An 18,419-nucleotide genomic window follows, 5' to 3' on the forward strand; every position below is an offset into this window, starting at 1 on the left:
GTTTCTTGAAATGCATCCAAACCAAAGCCCAACCCCTGGGGCTACACAGAGGGTGCTTTAAAGGTGCAGGGTAAGTTAAAACACACAATTATATTGTAATGCAAATGCTTAGAGAAAGCAGGAAGGCGGATGTCCACTGCAGGTGTAATGGGCTTCTCTAACATGTCTTTGGTGAAATTGAGGTCCCTGGTGACAGGTTCCCTTTAAATGAGCAAATTTATTTATCCCATCCCATGGCAGATCCTGGACTCACGAAGAATCACCCTTCAGCACTCAGGAGAGGAGAAACCCCCTGTGGAGGAAACCTCTAGTGAACCGATGGCTGAAGGATGGCACCAAGGTTGCCATGTGTCCAGGTTTCCATAAATCCATGGTTCAACACGTCTCGCCATTTTACCACCCAATGCCTGCCCCTAATGGCTGGCACCGGTATCTATACCCGAGCAAGATGGGTGGGGAAGCGTGATGTCTCCTGATTGGTCAGTTTAGGTGGGCAGGGCTTTGTGAACTTTCTTCTGATTGGTCAGTTTCATGGGTCTCTTTGTCATAAGTTGGAAGTATGACATCAACGCATCCATGATACTGTGGCTGCTCCAGGTGCTCCAGATTAGGTGCTCCATACTGCTGGCACCCTTCACCGGGACCTGCCAAGCACATGTGCATATTCTGAGTAACATGTTTCTCCATTAATAGTGATGACTTGACACCACACACGTCACTACATGGGGTGATGCATTTTGGCCAATGCAAAAAGCGCAATGGAAAGGCCTTGTGTGAATACAGTCTGAAGCCAGAACTAGCAGCGACCATTGGTGAGTCTGTATAGAGGACAGGAGGGTTCCTGATCTCTCCTATCCACCTCTGGATATAATAAATCCTGGATGTGTTTACCCTATTGCTGGATTGTAGGACATTTCACTACTTCCCATTACTCCAGTACCTACCTCCACCACCAGAGGTGTCATTGAGAGCCGTGTACAATCCACCACCTGACCATCCAGAAACGTGACAGTACTGGGGTGGTAATAGGCTGGTATTATTGGACTGGGAAAGCCCGAAACCTGTGGGATAACCCCCTCCAGTCGGGTCAGCCGGCAGCCGCTTTATTGTTTCCAGTTGGTTCTACAAAATGGGGGGAGACTCCATGTCATTTTACTGGTAAGAGGGTCCGTGTAAGTCTTTTTCACCAGCTAACACTACAAATACATACACACCTGTCTAAATACACATATATATATACATACAAGTTACATATACTTCTGCTGCTGATCGGAGTACAGGAGAACTTCATGTGGGTAGAGGGTTTGCACAGCCATGGGCTGGGGGATTATTCATTGTCCATGGAGCAGGTGGAGCCATTTGCCCCCTGCACCTGCCAACCCTCAACCCACCTTTTTCTCAGGGCATTGGTCGCGTCTTATGATCACCATTTATATTAAATGAATAAACTCCCTGCTTCCCGGCCGCCCTCCTCCGATGGCCGCCCGAGGCACTGTGTCCACATGGCAAAGTGGTAAATACGGCCCTGACACTGAAAAGTTTGTGGTTAGCATCTGGCCAGCAAAATGTTTGGAAATTAGTATCTACTAAACCAGTGAAAGGCAAATGAGGGCCACTGGTCTTATTAAAGTATCCTGTCAGCAGCAAGTCTGGAAAAACCCAATGGTCTCAGGTAAACATCCTGCTGGCAGAATATCTGTAAAAACTGAGGGGGGTAACTGGTCATTGCCACGTTACAAGATAATGGGGCTCAAGTAAGGATCCCAGAGGGTCTGTAGAAGCCCAAGTAGGTTTTTGTGGCAGGGATCGGCAGAGAGAGGGATGATGTTACCTTCTAAAGAAAAGTTTTGATACTATGGGCGGAGTTATGGGCGGAGTTAGACAGAAGGACGAGAATCATTGAGAAACCGATTTCTATTCCCCTCTAACCTTCCCCCTTTCGATCTCTATCCACACTATAGTCCTTCTCTATACGACCATATGTGCAGCTCATGACTCTATACTGTAATCACTCAACGTAAGATACAGAACTCTGCGGCCCGATCCCACAGGGACATCAGCGCTTTCTATGGAAACCACCGGCCCGGTAATTACAGTCACCGCCAGGATCAGTCAGTCCCGTTATTCTCCTCTGCCCTGAGGGACATCACATAATTATCAGTTACCTGATCGGATGAACTCACCTGAGCATGAAAAAAACAAGGGAAAAGGTTGTGCAAGGTAAATCCAGATTAACCCTTGAATAACAGGTTGTAAGATAGGGAAACATGAAAAATATATTAAAGGGATATTTGTTTATTGACGGACGATCATAAAGGGGTTAAGTAACACCAGATGGACAGCGGTCTGACCCCAGGCACTTCCAACGATGGGGAAACTGGCGACTTCTTCACAGTCTACAGAGCACAGCGCCAAACATTGTATGGTGGACGTGCTAAATATTGCACTCTGACCCTAACGCCTCTTATTGGGCCTAAAATCTTGTTTAATATTGTAGCTCCGCCCCATTCACTTGATTGAGATGAAGCTGAAAACAGACCAAGGACATGACCGTTAGTGGGGTCCCATGTGCCAGACCCGCACCACTGAGATAGACGGGGGTCAACATAAGAAGTCGCCCCTGGTCTCCGGTGATGGACCAACCACAAAAGAAACAAACGTTTTGTATAAATGAAACTTTATGTCAGAAGCCGCGACAGAACAAATCGTACAAATGTTACAATCGCTCATCATCGGAGATTTCATCGAAAAAAATCAGAATTTTTAATATTTTGTAAAATTTTATGATACAGCGGAAGAGATGAATGTGATAATGGAGACAGGATGGTCGACCAATCTAGGATGACAAGGGGTTAAGGACCGGTGCCGTCTTGTCCGGTTCTCCGAAGGGTCTTCCAGGTTCCTGCTGTGGCTCTAGGTGGACCTCTATGATCTTGGCAGGTCCTTCTCACGCGCTTCCAGTTGATGACGTTACACAGACAGATGAGGCTACTGATCTATTGTTACACAACTCGTGGAAACGTGGAAATCGTAAGACAAGTTAGAATTCACAAGGCCACAAAGTTCTCCTGAAGCTTCGGGTTGTCTAATTCCTAACCCCCGTCAGGTCTTCTGGTTCTTGGACCATGTGCTCAGTCTACTCCAAGCTGGTGGCATTCTTCTTCTCCTGCCAGTTCTTCTCTCGCTCCTGGAGCTCTCCTTGGGTGAAGGACGCGGGGCCCCAGTTTGTGATGAGCCCTGGGTTTTTAGAACCTGAAAGAGATGCCATAGAGTTAGGTGGAGCAGTAGAGGCAGGGTCAATGAATGTGATGGTCCAGAACCACCGAGGGGCGGATATCAGAAGTACTGGAGCCATCAAATCACAAGGACAAAGCAGAAGTTCTCCATAGATAACAGAGAGGTCAGTGGGCTGCATTTAGTGTTGACGCTGCCCTAGACGCCCCCCCACAGGTCTTACACCCCCTACAAGAAGAGACATTATTCCTGCATGGCTCTGATCCACAGGGAGCCTCAGGGAGCTGGTTCTGTATGATCGGGCATGTTATGTGAACCTCAGAGCACACGATCCAGTATTCTGCAGACAGCGCCACACGGGGGAGGGGGTGTTACTCATTCCTTGTGGAGAGATAGAGTGACCCCTAGTGGCCTGCGGCTTAGTGCTACACACGTATAGCTGAGATCACCAGCACCGGACCTTACTACAGGCAGTCCCCGGGTTACATACAAGATAGGTTCCTTGGGTTTGTACTTAAGTTGAATTTGAATGTAAGTTGGAACTGTATATTTTATAATTTTACCTCCACACAAAATTAATTTTTTTGTCCCAGTGACAATTGAATTTTCAAAAATATTTTGTTGTAATTGGACCAAGGATTATGAATAAAGCTTCATTACAGACACCTTACAGCTGATCATTGCAGCCTGGGGCTATAGTAACATCCAGAGAGGTCACCAGAGGTCACAGGGGGCAGAGGGGTCCGTCTGTAACTAGGGGTCGCCATTAAGTCAGGTGTCCTTAAGTAGGGGACCGCCAGTATAAGCCACAGTATGAATAAACCCCTTTCTAAACCCCTGTTTTCCCTGCAGTGAATTTCCATTAAGATGATTTGACCAATTCTGTTATTTTCGGTGGTGGTTTCCCCCTCAGTGAACATTCTTGGCACTTTGGCGGGCGCAGGTTGGTATTTTTGGACTGGGAAAGTCCCAAATCTATGGACTTTCCCACCTCAGTGATATCAGCTGCTGCTGTTATATTGTATCTGACGGCTCATAGAGAAAATAGGGGAAATCACGTCCCATTTGTTTACTAAATATTTTTTTTAAAATTTAAATATCGCCCCGCCCCCTCCTACAATCAGCCAGAAACAATAAATCAGAAGATAGGAGCCAGCGTCTCATCGTAAGACAATGGGGGTCATTTACTAAGGGCCCAAATCGCTCTTTTTCGTCAGGTTTCCCGAAAATTACCGAATTGCCCCGGGTTTTTGGCGTGGCATCGGCGCCGACATGCATGCAACGGAAACTGGGGGGCGTGGCCGTTGGAAAACCCGATGGATTCGGAAAAACTATGGTATTTTTTTTTAAAAATGTGTCGCTTGACACGCACTTACCTGCACCCGACCCGGCTTGGTGAACTCCAGTGAACTCCGACAAACTTCAGCGCAGCAGCGACACCTGGTGGACATCGGGCGCATGGCCTTAGTGAATCACCGGACCCGAATCCACCGCAGAGAACGCGCCGCTGGATCGTGACAGGACCGGGTAAGTAAATCTGCCCCAATGTTCGGTGGACTTTGGTTGTCAATGTTTTCAATGGATTTAAAATGTTGTGATATTTTTAAGGAGCAGACGTTGGCTCCCATCTTCTGATTTTTGGGTGTCTACGTTCTGGTGGTTGCTTTCTTTTCTCTTGCATTTCAGATACAATAAAGCAGCAGCCGCCGGACATTAGCGGTCGGGAGAACGCAACGTTGTAGTTTCAGTGTAAACGCAGATGGAATCGGGACAAGCTCCGCCCAGTTGTCCAATTCAAGTGCAGCAATTGATTGTGACCTCCAGAAACCAAAATGACCCCCCCCCCCCCCATACCATCCCTTTCATCATGATGTATATACACACATATATGAATCACGAGAGTGCAGGATTCCCGCACACTTACCCGGCTGTATTAATCGGATTAACCCTTCATGCTGCGCCACCTTGTCCTTCCAGCTCCTCGTCTTACTGGTCGCCATTTCCAGGTTACATTTCACTTGCTGCAATGAGAGAAGAGACAAGAGTCTGGTATCAGGACAGAGACACACACAGGGATAGAAGCACAATGGAGCTCCGGAGCTTTATGGCAGCGCGCTGGCATTGAGCTGTATACACCACATGGGGGTTCCTGTAGGTGGCAGCACTGCGGGTCTGGACTGGTACCTCATACTGCTCCAGAGCTGCGATCCGCTCCCTCTCCAGCTGCTCCAGCTGCTGCATGGCCTCCTGCAGGGCCTTCTCCTTCATCTCCTGCATGGACTCCAGTTCCTTCTTCTCGGCCTCCGTCATCTTGATGGTCATCTCCTGCTCCTTGTGCAGATCTTCCAGCATTGCCCTCTTCGCAGCTTCCTCTTCCAGGAGCCTAGAAATGACACATCATATCAAGTATAGCATACTACATACTATAGCATACTACAGCAACTACTACCCAATCCCACAAAAACTATATCAACCACAATTTTTCGGCAATTTCTTTGACTGTGTTGAAGTCTGTGCGGTCGATTTAGCATAAAAGTTGCAGAGGGTTTTGCCGTTTTGATACATTTTAGTTAACGAACGGTCACGAAACAGTCCAGGAGACTACGGGAAGAATTGGTAAAAGCATGGGGGAGGGGAGGTCGTGTCAAAACTATGGTCCCTATAACCAAAGGCTAAAGGGGAAGAGCTAACGATACTAGGGGCAGTCCCGGAGATAAAGGGAGCCCCTGAGGGATCTGTATGTGGTGGGTGGGCTCTTCCTGACCTGAAGCGGGTGGTGTTGTTACAATGTATCGGTGAGATGAGTTTCTGCTGTTGTGGTCTTTAGCTTGATACATTGTAACGGGTGGTCTGTGAGGACCTCTTTAACCTGTATCCCCCTAGAGATCGTTACATGGAGACCCCCACTCACGTCCCGGATCATACCATCATTATACGTTAAAGGGGGGTGGCACCTACTGTGGTCTAGTTTTTGGAAAAGTCTGATAAAAGAAGCCAAGCCCCCTGGGCGGACCCCGCAGACGCTTCCTCTGTAGGATGTAGACCCTCACCGTGTCTGGAGCAGGCGGGCTCTCTCCTCCTCCAGGCGGGCCTGCTTCTCGTCATCTAGCGCCTCCTGCAGGCGGTGATACATCTCCTCCAGCTCCCGCACCCGCCTCAGGTACTGCTCCAACTCCGACGACTTCTGCGCCACCTTCTCCTCCATCTGCTGCCGGATCTACGGGGGAGAAAGAGGGACGGTCAGGAGAGGACACGGGGGTCTCACTGATCCAGGAGCCCGAGTCCATCCAATGGGAGAACTACAAGGGATGGAGTCCAAAAACCTCGGAGACTCACGCGAAATGTATCCATCAGTTTACGACAAAGATCTGTCACATTGTGTGTCCGGAAATTATAACATTGGTGTGAGTTAGGTCACAACCCCCTCCTAACAAAGCCACACCCTGTTGTCAAACAAAAAAAAAAATATTTTTTTTTAAAAAAGGTGGATTTTTTAGGATTTTCCCCACACACTACAACAGATTTGGATTGTAAACTGATCTCCGCTTGCTGTCAGTGAACATTCCAGCGGCTACAGATTCTTCCGAACCTAAAAGAGCTGGAGGTGTTGTTACAATGTATCAGTGCAGGGGAAGAGGAGCTACATTGTATCACAGGTACATTGCTACATCATCAGCTGTGACCCGGGTCTGGGTCCAGACTATTTTAGCCTTTGGATGAGAAGGTTTTCGGTCACTGGCAGAAAGCAGAGATCTTAAAAATGTGGAATAATGGAAAAGAAATTTATGAGAAATTTCCAGAACTTTTCCTATAATATAATGATCTCTTCCTGTATGTAACATCCGGCCCGCGGTTACCATCTGCTCGCGCTGCAGCTCCTCCCTGAACCGGTCCTGCAGCTCCATGTGGGTGTCGTGCCGCTTCCTCTCCTCTAGCTCCGCCCGGGCCGCCGCCTCCCGCAGTTGCTGCAAAAAGCAATTTTAAAAAATGTGTAAAATTCACAAAAAAATTGTATTTTTAAAGCGGCAATGACCGAAATACAGTAGGGAAGGCACAGGAGACTCTCAGAGTATAGAGACTATAAGAGGGATGTGGGGGGCACCAGGAGCCTCTCACCGTTCGCACTTGCTCCAGCTCCTGCTGCTTCATCTCGTTGGAGGTCTGCAGGTCCTTCATCCTCCTCTCCAGCTCCTCCTGTTCCGCCTGGAGCTTCTCCCGCTGCGCCTTCCTCTTGTGCCGCGCGTCGCGGTGCGGGGAGGCGACCCCCATCTTCTTCAGATTCACCACTGTCTGAATATCTGCAGGGGAGACATCAATGTCCTGACTGTGCCCCGAGGGGACCCCCAAAACATGACATGAAGGGGTCCTCCAGGGGATCAATTACTAAGATACTCTGCTACCTGTCAGTGAATGGGTGCAAAATATGTCTCATTTTTCACAGCTGAGGGTTTGTTACAATGTATCCAGTAAATCCTCTGTGAGATAAACAGTCTGGGCTCGTGTTACCTGCGCTGATACATTGTAACAAACTACAAATTCTGGTTATTTCACAGGGAATTGTATGGACCGGATACAACTGAGACAAACCCTCAGCTGTGGCAGGTGCAGGTCTCCATGTGCTAGAGATGTTTTCATTCACTGGCAGCAAGCAGAGAAGCGCTGTGTGTGCTATGGGGGTCTCCCTGACACCCCCCGGAGCCCCGCACCTTGGATCCACTCCTGCTTCTTCTTCTTGTCCGAGGCGCTGATCTCGAAGCTCTTCTCCACACATTTCACCAGGAACAGACACTTCTTCCCATCTCTGTCAGGAAGGGACTGCAAAACAAGCAGAGAGTGGCCAACCCCACACTACAGCACAGGGTCCTCACACTGCTGGGCTCTGTGCTCTATGCAATGAGCCACTCCACAGCTGGGGAGCAGATGACTGCAGAGAGCACAGAGCACAGCAACCACACAGTGTGATCCTAGAACATATCCTCTAATAGCATCTCCTCACACTGCTGTGCTCTGTGCTCTCCTCTGCTTTATATCCCTTATTCTCGGACTACATGCTGTAGCAGATTTCTGGTTAAATACTGGAGCAGTCATTCACAGCAGAGGGGAAGACCTGGATGTAAGTAAATGCAGAAAGCACAGAGCACAGCAGTGTGAGGATGTGTACTAGAAGCTACAATCCTAGGATATACATCCATATCTCACAGTCCTGCTGCTACTAACCACAAAGGTCTGGTAACACATCTCTCCAGGAACACTACATAACACTGGCTGCAGAGAGCACAGAGCACAGCAGTGTGAGGTCTGATTACACATCTCTCCAGGGACAATACATAACACTGGCTGCAGAGAGCACAGAGCACAGCAGTGTGAGGTCTGATTACACATCTCTCCAGGGACAGTACATAACACTGGCTGCAGAGAGCACAGAGCACAGCAGTGTGAGGTCTGATTACACATCTCTCCAGGGACAATACATAACACTGGCTGCAGAGAGCACAGAGCACAGCAGTGTGAGGTCTGATTACACATCTCTCCAGGGACAGTACATAACACTGGCTGCAGAGAGCACAGAGCACAGCAGTGTGAGGTCTGATTACACATCTCTCCAGGTACAATACATAACACTGGCTGCAGAGAGCACAGAGCACAGCAGTGTGAGGTCTGATTACACATCTCTCCAGGGACAATACATAACACTGGCTGCAGAGAGCACAGAGCACAGCAGTGTGAGGTCTGATTACACATCTCTCCAGGGACAGTACATAACACTGGCTGCAGAGAGCACAGAGCACAGCAGTGTGAGGTCTGATTACACATCTCCCCAGGGACAATACATAACACTGGCTGCAGAGAGCACAGAGCACAGCAGTGTGAGGTCTGATTACGCATCTCTCCAGGGACAATACATAACACTGGCTGCACAGAGCACAGCAGTGTGAGGTCTGATTACACATCTCTCCAGGGACAATACATAACACTGGCTGCAGAGAGCACAGAGCACAGCAGTGTGAGGTATGATTACACATCTCTCCAGGGACAATACATAACACTGGCTGCAGGGAGCACAGAGCACAGCAGTGTGAGGTCTGATTACACATCTCTCCAGGGACAGTACATAACACTGGCTGCAGAGAGCACAGAGCACAGCAGTGTGAGGTCTGATTACACATCTCTCCAGGGACAGTACATAACACTGGCTGCAGAGAGCACAGAGCACAGCAGTGTGAGGTCTGATAACACATCTCTCCAGGGACAATAGATAACACTGGCTGCAGAGAGCACAGAGCACAGCAGTGTGAGGTCTGATTACACATCTCTCCAGGGACAGTACATAACACTGGCTGCAGAGAGCACAGAGCACAGCAGTGTGAGGTCTGATTACACATCTCTCCAGGGACAATACATAACACTGGCTGCAGAGAGCACAGAGCACAGCAGTGTGAGGTCTGATTACACATCTCTCCAGGGACAATACATAACACTGGCTGCAGAGAGCACAGAGAACAGCAGTGTGAGGTCTGATTACACATCTCTCCAGGGACAATACATAGCACTGGCTGCAGAGAGCACAGAGCACAGCAGTGTGAGGTATGATTACACATCTCTCCAGGGACAATACATAACACTGGCTGCAGAAAGCACAGAGCACAGCAGTGTGAGGTATGATTACACATCTCTCCAGGGACAATACATAACACTGGCTGCAGAGAGCACAGAGCACAGCAGTGTGAGGTGTGATTACACATCTCTCCAGGGACAGTACATAGCACTGACTGCAGAGAGCACAGAGCACAGCAGTGTGAGGTCTGATTACACATCTCTCCAGGGACAATACATAACACTGGCTGCAGAGAGCACAGAGCACAGCAGTGTGAGGTATGATTACACATCTCTCCAGGGACAGTACATAACACTGGCTGCAGAGAGCACAGAGCACAGCAGTGTGAGGTCTGATTACACATCTCTCCAGGGATAATACATAACACTGGCTGCAGAGAGCACAGAGCACAGCAGTGTGAGGTCTGATTACACATCTCTCCAGGGACAGTACATAACACTGGCTGCAGAGAGCACAGAGCACAGCAGTGTGAGGTCTGATTACACATCTCTCCAGGGACAATACATAACACTGGCTGCAGAGAGCACAGAGCACAGCAGTGTGAGGTCTGATTACACATCTCTCCAGGGACAGTACATAACACTGGCTGCAGAGAGCACAGAGCACAGCAGTGTGAGGTCTGATTACACATCTCTCCAGGGACAGTACATAACACTGGCTGCAGAGAGCACAGAGCACAGCAGTGTGAGGTCTGATTACACATCTCTCCAGGGACAATACATAACACTGGCTGCAGAGAGCACAGAGCACAGCAGTGTGAGGTCTGATTACACATCTCTCCAGGGACAGTACATAACACTGGCTGCAGAGAGCACAGAGCACAGCAGTTTGAGGACACAGCCCCAGTGCACATGGAGAAGCTGCAATCCCGGAGTATAAATAGATATATCACAGTCCTGCTGCTACTAATAACATACACAGCAGTCTGATTACACGTCTCATGACCTGGGTGTCTGGGACCTCTATGAGTAGCAGTAATATTTGGGGACGTGTCACCTCCACTAGGCAGCTCCCGTCCAGGATGATGTCCCCCTTCTTGTCCTTCAGGTCCTCGCTGGTGTAATAGGAGATGACGTTTGGCTTCAGGACAAACCAGCGCTCCGTCCAGTTCTTCCGCTTGTGACCTTTCTTCCACAAGTAACCCTGGGAGAGCCAGACATGAAGAGGTTAATAGATTGCCTCAATTTACTAATAACCAACAATTAACTTTTATTTTTTTGTTTAAGAAATCAAATGTTTCTATAAATTACCAAACACAGGATTTTTAGTAGTTTGTTTGTTTCACCACCAGATGGCGCCAGAGTATAATAGAAAGCATCAGCGCAGTGGCTGAGCGTGGAGTCTGCAGGTCCCGGCCACACGCCCATACACAAAGTAACTCAATGTCCGCCAATATTTCTGTTAGATTTAGTTGTGTCTGTTCCTGGGAAAGTTGGGTTATTGCCATATATCCAGCATTACAGGATCATCACCAGATTTATCACATTGCTGAGGGTAAATGTGTATGGAAGCTGCAGGGGAGGAAAATACTACATATCTGAGAATTTACAAGAGATCTGGGTATGTGGGGGGCACCCAGCTTTCCCAGAGACAGATAAAACTACATATATATATAAACTGGCTGGAGTTCTTCTGGGGGTCCTCGGGGGCGGGGCATAGCACATCCATGCTGATGACACGCAGGGGGCGCTCCTCACCTGCTTCAGGACGTCCAGCACCAGCTCGTTGAACACCTCGTTGATGGCCATGGAGACGGTGGTGGAGTCGGTGCCTTTGCTGAATTGTCCGCTCCCGATCAGCTCGATGAGTTCCCACACGGAGAGCCCCCGCTGCTGGTTGTGGAGGCCGATCTTATAGTCCTCGAACAAGGCCTGCTGCCAACCGCTGCCCATCGCCTCCGTCAGCTTCCGCAGGAGATACTCCATCTGCAAGACACGGAACACGTATCACCGCGACCGCAACTACCAAATCACCGCCGCTTCATGTGACCGCTACAGCCACTACAACCAAATCACCCGCCACGTCTCTGCACTACTTTCACTTCCTGTGTAATGCTGCACCCCTAAGAATCCCCTCCCTGCACTACTTTCACTTCCTGTGTCATGCTTCACCCCTAAGACTCCCCTACCTGCACTACTTGCACTTCCTGTGTCATGCTCCACCCCTAAGACTCCCCTCCCTGCACTACTTGCACTTCCTGTGTCATGCTCCACCCCTAAGACTCCCCTCCCTGCACTACTTGCACTTCCTGTGTCATGCTCCACCCCTAAGACTCCCCTCCCTGCTCTACTTGCACTTCCTGTGTAATGCTGCACCCCTAAGAATCCCCTCCCTGCACTACTTTCATTTCCTGTGTCATGCTTCACCCCTAAGACTCCCCTACCTGCACTACTTGCACTTCCTGTGTCATGCTCCACCCCTAAGACTCCCCTCCCTGCACTACTTGCACTTCCTGTGTCATGCTCCACCCCTAAGACTCCCCTCCCTGCACTACTTGCACTTCCTGTGTAATGCTGCACCCCTAAGAATCCCCTCCCTGCACTACTTTCACTTCCTGTGTCATGCTCCACCCCTTGGACTCCCCTCCCTGCACTACTTGCTCTTCCTGTGTCATGCTCCACCCCTAAGACTCCCCTCCCTGCAGGGTCATAGCCATCTAAAAAGAGTGCTCCAAAAGAAAATGTAAAGTTAGTAAGTGATAGGTATGTGGAAAACCTAGTGACCATAAAAAACGTGAGGAAGAACATATAGAAGCAAGCCGACTACACGGCGGTGACCCGAGGGATATCAAGTTCACCGCCGCGTAGTACAGCTGGCAACAATGTAGGAGAAGATCCATTAATAAATGTATATCTAAATCATAAGAGGACCAATGTGTAATACCTATCACTTACTAACTTTACATTTTCTTTTGGAACACTCTTTTTAGATGGCTATGACCCTGTACGTTATTACTCCATCTGGTCCGCATTGGAGGCTCCACCCCTGGTTTCAAACTTCCCCAAGAATGTACATCAGCTGATATCTTCATGGATACGGTTTCTCTCTTCTCGTCCATACTTCTCACTTCGCCATGTGTCTCAAATTCTAAATTGTAAATATTGTGGTACTAAGCGCTCTAACTCCTTACGTTTCTGACTTTTTGAGTCCTAAAACTACGAAAACTATATTATCTATATTGTTCATTACTGTTGATTATTATGCACACTATTTATCTATTTTAGCCAACTCTAACACATTGGGGGTCATTTACTAAGGGCCCGATTCGCGTTTTCCCGACGTGTTACCCGAATATTTCCGATTTGCGCCGATTGTACCTGAATTGCCCCGGGTTTGTGGCGCACGCGATCGGATTGTGGCGCATCCGCCGGCATGCGTGCGACGGAAATGGGGGGGGCCTGGCCGAACGAAAACCCGACGTATTCGGAAAAACCGCCGCATTTAAAAACCGAAAAAGTGTCGCTTGGGAAGCACTTACCTTCACCTGGTCCAGCTCGGTGCATTCCGTCGCATTGAGATGATTTTCAGCGCAGCAGCGCTACCTGGTGGACGGCGGAGGAACTACCTTCTTAAATCCCGGCCGGAACCGAATCCAGAGCAGAGAACGCGCCGCTGGATCGCGAATGGACCGGGTAAGTAAATCTGCCCCATTGTGTTTAACTAATATATTTGTAAGTTCACTATGTTGATAAGATTTATATACGGTATCTATTCTATGTTTCTTACTCACCCTCAGAGTCTGACCCTTTTATGGCAGCTGTTTCAATATTCTGTACTTTTTAAACACAAAAAAATTCTTGATTATTTTTTATTGCACTTAGGCACTTTTTTCCAGCCCTAGGGTATTGCAGGGCTTATAATGCTTTCGGCGCTTGCTCACTTATTGCTATATCGCCTATGCGCATGCACCTTGTACCTGTGTGAATGTGTTGATTTTGTGGCGCAGCAGCGCCTAAATATCGTGGACCGCAAACCCCGGAAGTGACATCTTACTGACCCGGTGGAACGCATTGCGTCACATCCGGCCAGCTGAAACGCACGCCACACGCAGGCACTCACTGGACAGAGCTGCTGAATGTCAGACTCTGGGGGTGAGCACCCTATATATTCCCTGAACTTCCTTTCTGCACATTACCCCTGAGGAAGCCTGCCCAGACAGGCGGAACGCGTGGGGACTGTTTCTTGCCCCTTCTATCCCTAAGCTGGAGGTTCTAGACATTGAGGTAAATTGTGACTTTCTACAGACTATATGCTTGATGCTCACTTTGGTCTTTCATTTCTACTTTAGCCTCAATGGCCTATATCTCCATTTACCTACTATATCTTTAGCAGATTTATCTACCATTTGTGATAGTGGGGCATGTGCAGCACAGAATTGTGCTTTTTAAATGTTTTTAAAATACATTTGTCTTCTGTAATTAAATAAAATTGTTATTTGTATTGGAAAATTTCATAGACATCCGTCTTTTCTCTTTAATTCAAGCTACTTTCACTTCCTGTGTCAGGCTCCACCCCTAAGACTCCCCTCCCTGCTCTACTTTCACTTCCTGTGTCATGCTCCACCCCTAAGACTCCCCTCCCTGCTCTACTTGCACTTCCTGTGTCATGCTCCACCCACAGACTCCCCTCCCTGCACTACTTGCACTTCCTGTGTCATGCTCCACCCCTCAGACTCCCCTCCCTGCACTACTTGCACTTCCTGTGTCATGCTCCACCCCTAAGACTCCCCTCCTTGCACTACTTTCACTTCCTGTGTCATGCTCCACCCCTAAGACTCCCCTCCCTGCACTACTTGCACTTCCTGTGTCATGCTCCACCCCTAAGACTCCCCTCCTTGCACTACTTTCACTTCCTGTGTCATGCTCCACCCCTAAGACTCCCCCCCCCTGCACTTTCAGACCACAATGTGTAACCAGAGGAGATGGTGAAACTCCATGAAGGAGAAAACTCCCAAGTCGGCGTCTGACGGCGGAGAACAGAGAAGTCTCATCCTTCAGTCACATTGAATAATCATCCATTCATTATATGTGTTCCTGGGAAAGATGGGTGAAGGCCAAAACGGTTGCCATCACTGTTGCCACAGGTGGTGTCACCCAACAATCAAGTAGTGCTGCATCCATAACACCACCATCTTGGAGACCACCCATCTTTCCCAGATTCCTGTTAGTTTTGCACTGATACATCCAACTGTTCACTATATAATTATGAAGATGTGTTATTCTAAAGTCCAAAAAAGATGGAAACCAAATCCATGGGGATTGTCACCCAGCTTTTCCAAACTCCTGCATGGCAAATCTCTAGTGATACATCTCACATCTGCTGCACAACATCTACTAGGACACTGGACAGATCCAGAAAGCACTACTGAAGAGACAAATCCAAAACTTCACAGCTCCGTATGCAAAGAACCAAGTCCAGAAAAATCCATAGATGTACAGGTCTCATAGTACAGAACCAAGTCCAGAACAATCCATAGATGTACAGGTCTCATAGTACAGAACCGGGTCCAGAACAATCCATAGATGTACAGGTCTCATAGTACAGAACCGGGTCCAGAACAATCCATAGATGTACAGGTCTCATAGTACAGAACCAAGTCCAGAACAATCCACAGATGTACAGGTCTCATGGTAAAGAACCGGGTCCAGAACAATTCATAGATGTACAGGTCTCATGGTAAAGAACCGGGTCCAGAACAATTCATAGATGTACAGGTCTCATAGTACAGAACCAAGTCCAGAACAATCCACAGATGTACAGGTCTCATGGTAAAGAACCGGGTCCAGAACAATTCATAGATGTACAGGTCTCATGGTAAAGAACCGGGTCCAGAACCATACATAGATGCACAGGTCTCATAGTACAGAACCAAGTCCAGAACAATCCACAGATGTACAGGTCTCATAGTACAGAACCAAGTCCAGAACAATCCATAGATGTACAGGTCTCATAGTACAGAACCAAGTCCAGAACAATCCATAGATGTACAGGTCTCATAGTACAGAACCAAGTCCAGAACAATCCATAGATGTACAGGTCTCATAGTACAGAACCAAGTCCAGAACAATCCATAGATGTACAGGTCTCATAGTACAGAACCAAGTCCAGCACAATCCATAGATGTCCAGGTCTCATGGCTCCAGCACAATCCATAGATGTCCAGGTCTCATGGTAAAGAACCAGGTCCAGAACAATCCATAGATGTACAGATCGCATAGTACAGAACCAAGTCCAGAACAATTCATAGATGTCCAGGTCTCATGGTAAAGAACCGGGTTCTGACTAAGTTTTACAGCTCTTACAGTAAAGAATCAGTTACGTATTGGACCAGTCTACAGAATCACAGCTCATCCGCACACTGACATCTCTCACTGTGAGAGGCGGAGCCCAGACCCCTGACTGTAAGCTGCAGTGGCCAGTGCTGAGAACCTCCGGGGCGGGGCTTATGTTTCTCTGTTTACGCCCCTGAGAAACAGGATTTTTTTTTTCTTAAAGCAGCAGAATGTAACAATCCAGAATGACTTCTCTGCTGTCAGATAATTCTACCACAATTCACTTCCAGGCAACAACAAAGGCTTCAGGGGCCACAACCGGCCCCCGGGATTGGCCCCTGATTATACTGTGTCGGAATTCACCAGATTTTGGAGCGGATGGCTGAGGGGTCAGATACACAGTACTACAGCCTCATCTCTCCTGCGCTGCGCGGGCCCAGTCTTGTGAGACGCGCCGCAGTCTCGTGACGCACAGGAAGACATCGGGGTCTCGCAGGAGATAAGAGAGCGCTGGTTTCCTCTCCGAGACTTCATGTGACTGCGAGAGTGACACATCGGTGGAGCGATGACCCCCGAGACAAGGGCGTCACAGCTGCATCTGAGTAATCAGAGGAGCCGTCACAAGGGACCCCCGCCCTCAGGGGCTCCGGTCTATCCCTTTAACTGCAGCCGACATCCAGGTGACACGAGGTCACACGTCCCATAATACAATGGGAGCATTTTACTCAGGAGCCGAATGCGTCACGTGTCTAATAATAATATCAGCGCTATAATGTGCAGTCACTCGTAATACAGCCGTACTTCCTCCCATTCCACACAAGACAACGAGCAGGAAATTCCCGGAAAATCTCATTACTAATCCACAAAGAATAAACTATACAGTCACATGACGGAAAAAGTCTACTGGAAAAAACCTTACCGTATATACAGGAGATACCCAGGTTATACCGGCTCTACATATACCATTATATACAGGAGATCCCCAGGTTATACCGGCTGTACATATATCATTATATACAGGAGATCCCCAGGTTATACCGGCTGTACATATATCATTATATACAGGAGATCCCCAGGTTATACCGGCTGTACATATATCATTATATACAGGAGATCCCCAGGTTATACCGGCTGTACATATATCATTATATACAGGAGATCCCCAGGTTATACCGGCTGTACATATATCATTATATACAGGAGATCCCCAGGTTATACCGGCTGTACATATATCATTATATACAGGAGATCCCCAGGTTATACCGGCTCTACATATATCATTATATACAGGAGATCCCCAGGTTATACCGGCTGTACATATATCATTATATACAGGAGACCCCCAGGTTATACCGGCTGTACATATATCATTATATACAGGAGATCCCCAGGTTATACCGGCTGTACATATATCATTATATACAGGAGATCCCCAGGTTATACCGGCTGTACATATATCATTATATACAGGAGATCCCCAGGTTATACCGGCTGTACATATATCATTATATACAGGAGATCCCCAGGTTATACCGGCTGTACATATATCATTATATACAGGAGATCTCCAGGTTATACCGGCTGTACATATATCACTATATACAGGAGATCCCCAGGTTATACCGGCTGTACATATATCATTATATACAGGAGATCCCCAGGTTATACCGGCTGTACATATATCATTATATACAGGAGATCCCCAGGTTATACCGGCTGTACATATATCATTATATACAGGAGATCTCCAGGTTATACCGGCTGTACATATATCACTATATACAGGAGATCCCCAGGTTATACCAGCTGTACATATATCATTATATACAGGAGATCCCCAGGTTATACCAGCTGTACATATATCATTATATACAGGAGATCCCCAGGTTATACCGGCTGTACATATATCATTATATACAGGAGATCCCCAGGTTATACCGGCTGTACATATATCATTATATACAGGAGATCCCCAGGTTATACCGGCTGTACATATATCATTATATACAGGAGATCCCCAGGTTATAGCGGCTGTACATATATCATTATATACAGGAGATCCCCAGGTTATACCGGCTGTACATAAATCATTATATATAGGAGATCCCCAGGTTATACCGGCTGTACATATATCATTATATACAGGAGATCCCCAGGTTATACCGGCTGTACATATATATCATTATATACAGGAGATCCCCAGGTTATACCGGCTGTACATATATCATTATATACAGGAGATCCCCAGGTTATACCAGCTATACATATATCATTATATACAGGAGATCCCCAGGTTA

The 18,419-nt window shown here is 47.8% G+C and overlaps 1 protein-coding gene across 1 annotated transcript in view; it reads right to left on the reverse strand.

The window, feature by feature from the left end:
- Positions 1-2,660: 2,660 nt before the first annotated feature.
- Positions 2,661-18,419, reverse strand: part of SWAP70 (switching B cell complex subunit SWAP70) — an 82,135-nt gene continuing 66,376 nt past the window's right edge. The window contains exons 4-12 of the mRNA XM_072119131.1: positions 11,548-11,775; positions 10,847-10,993; positions 7,941-8,049; positions 7,351-7,532; positions 7,092-7,199; positions 6,285-6,451; positions 5,419-5,617; positions 5,159-5,255; positions 2,661-3,252 (exon numbers count right to left, since the gene is read on the reverse strand). Of these exons, the coding sequence (XP_071975232.1) occupies positions 3,137-3,252; positions 5,159-5,255; positions 5,419-5,617; positions 6,285-6,451; positions 7,092-7,199; positions 7,351-7,532; positions 7,941-8,049; positions 10,847-10,993; positions 11,548-11,775 (1,353 nt within the window). The 3' untranslated portion in view covers positions 2,661-3,136. The remainder of the gene's footprint in view (positions 3,253-5,158; positions 5,256-5,418; positions 5,618-6,284; positions 6,452-7,091; positions 7,200-7,350; positions 7,533-7,940; positions 8,050-10,846; positions 10,994-11,547; positions 11,776-18,419) is intronic.

The sequence above is a fragment of the Engystomops pustulosus genome, chromosome 7, assembly GCF_040894005.1.
Source record: "Engystomops pustulosus chromosome 7, aEngPut4.maternal, whole genome shotgun sequence".
Classification (NCBI taxonomy): domain Eukaryota; kingdom Metazoa; phylum Chordata; class Amphibia; order Anura; family Leptodactylidae; genus Engystomops; species Engystomops pustulosus.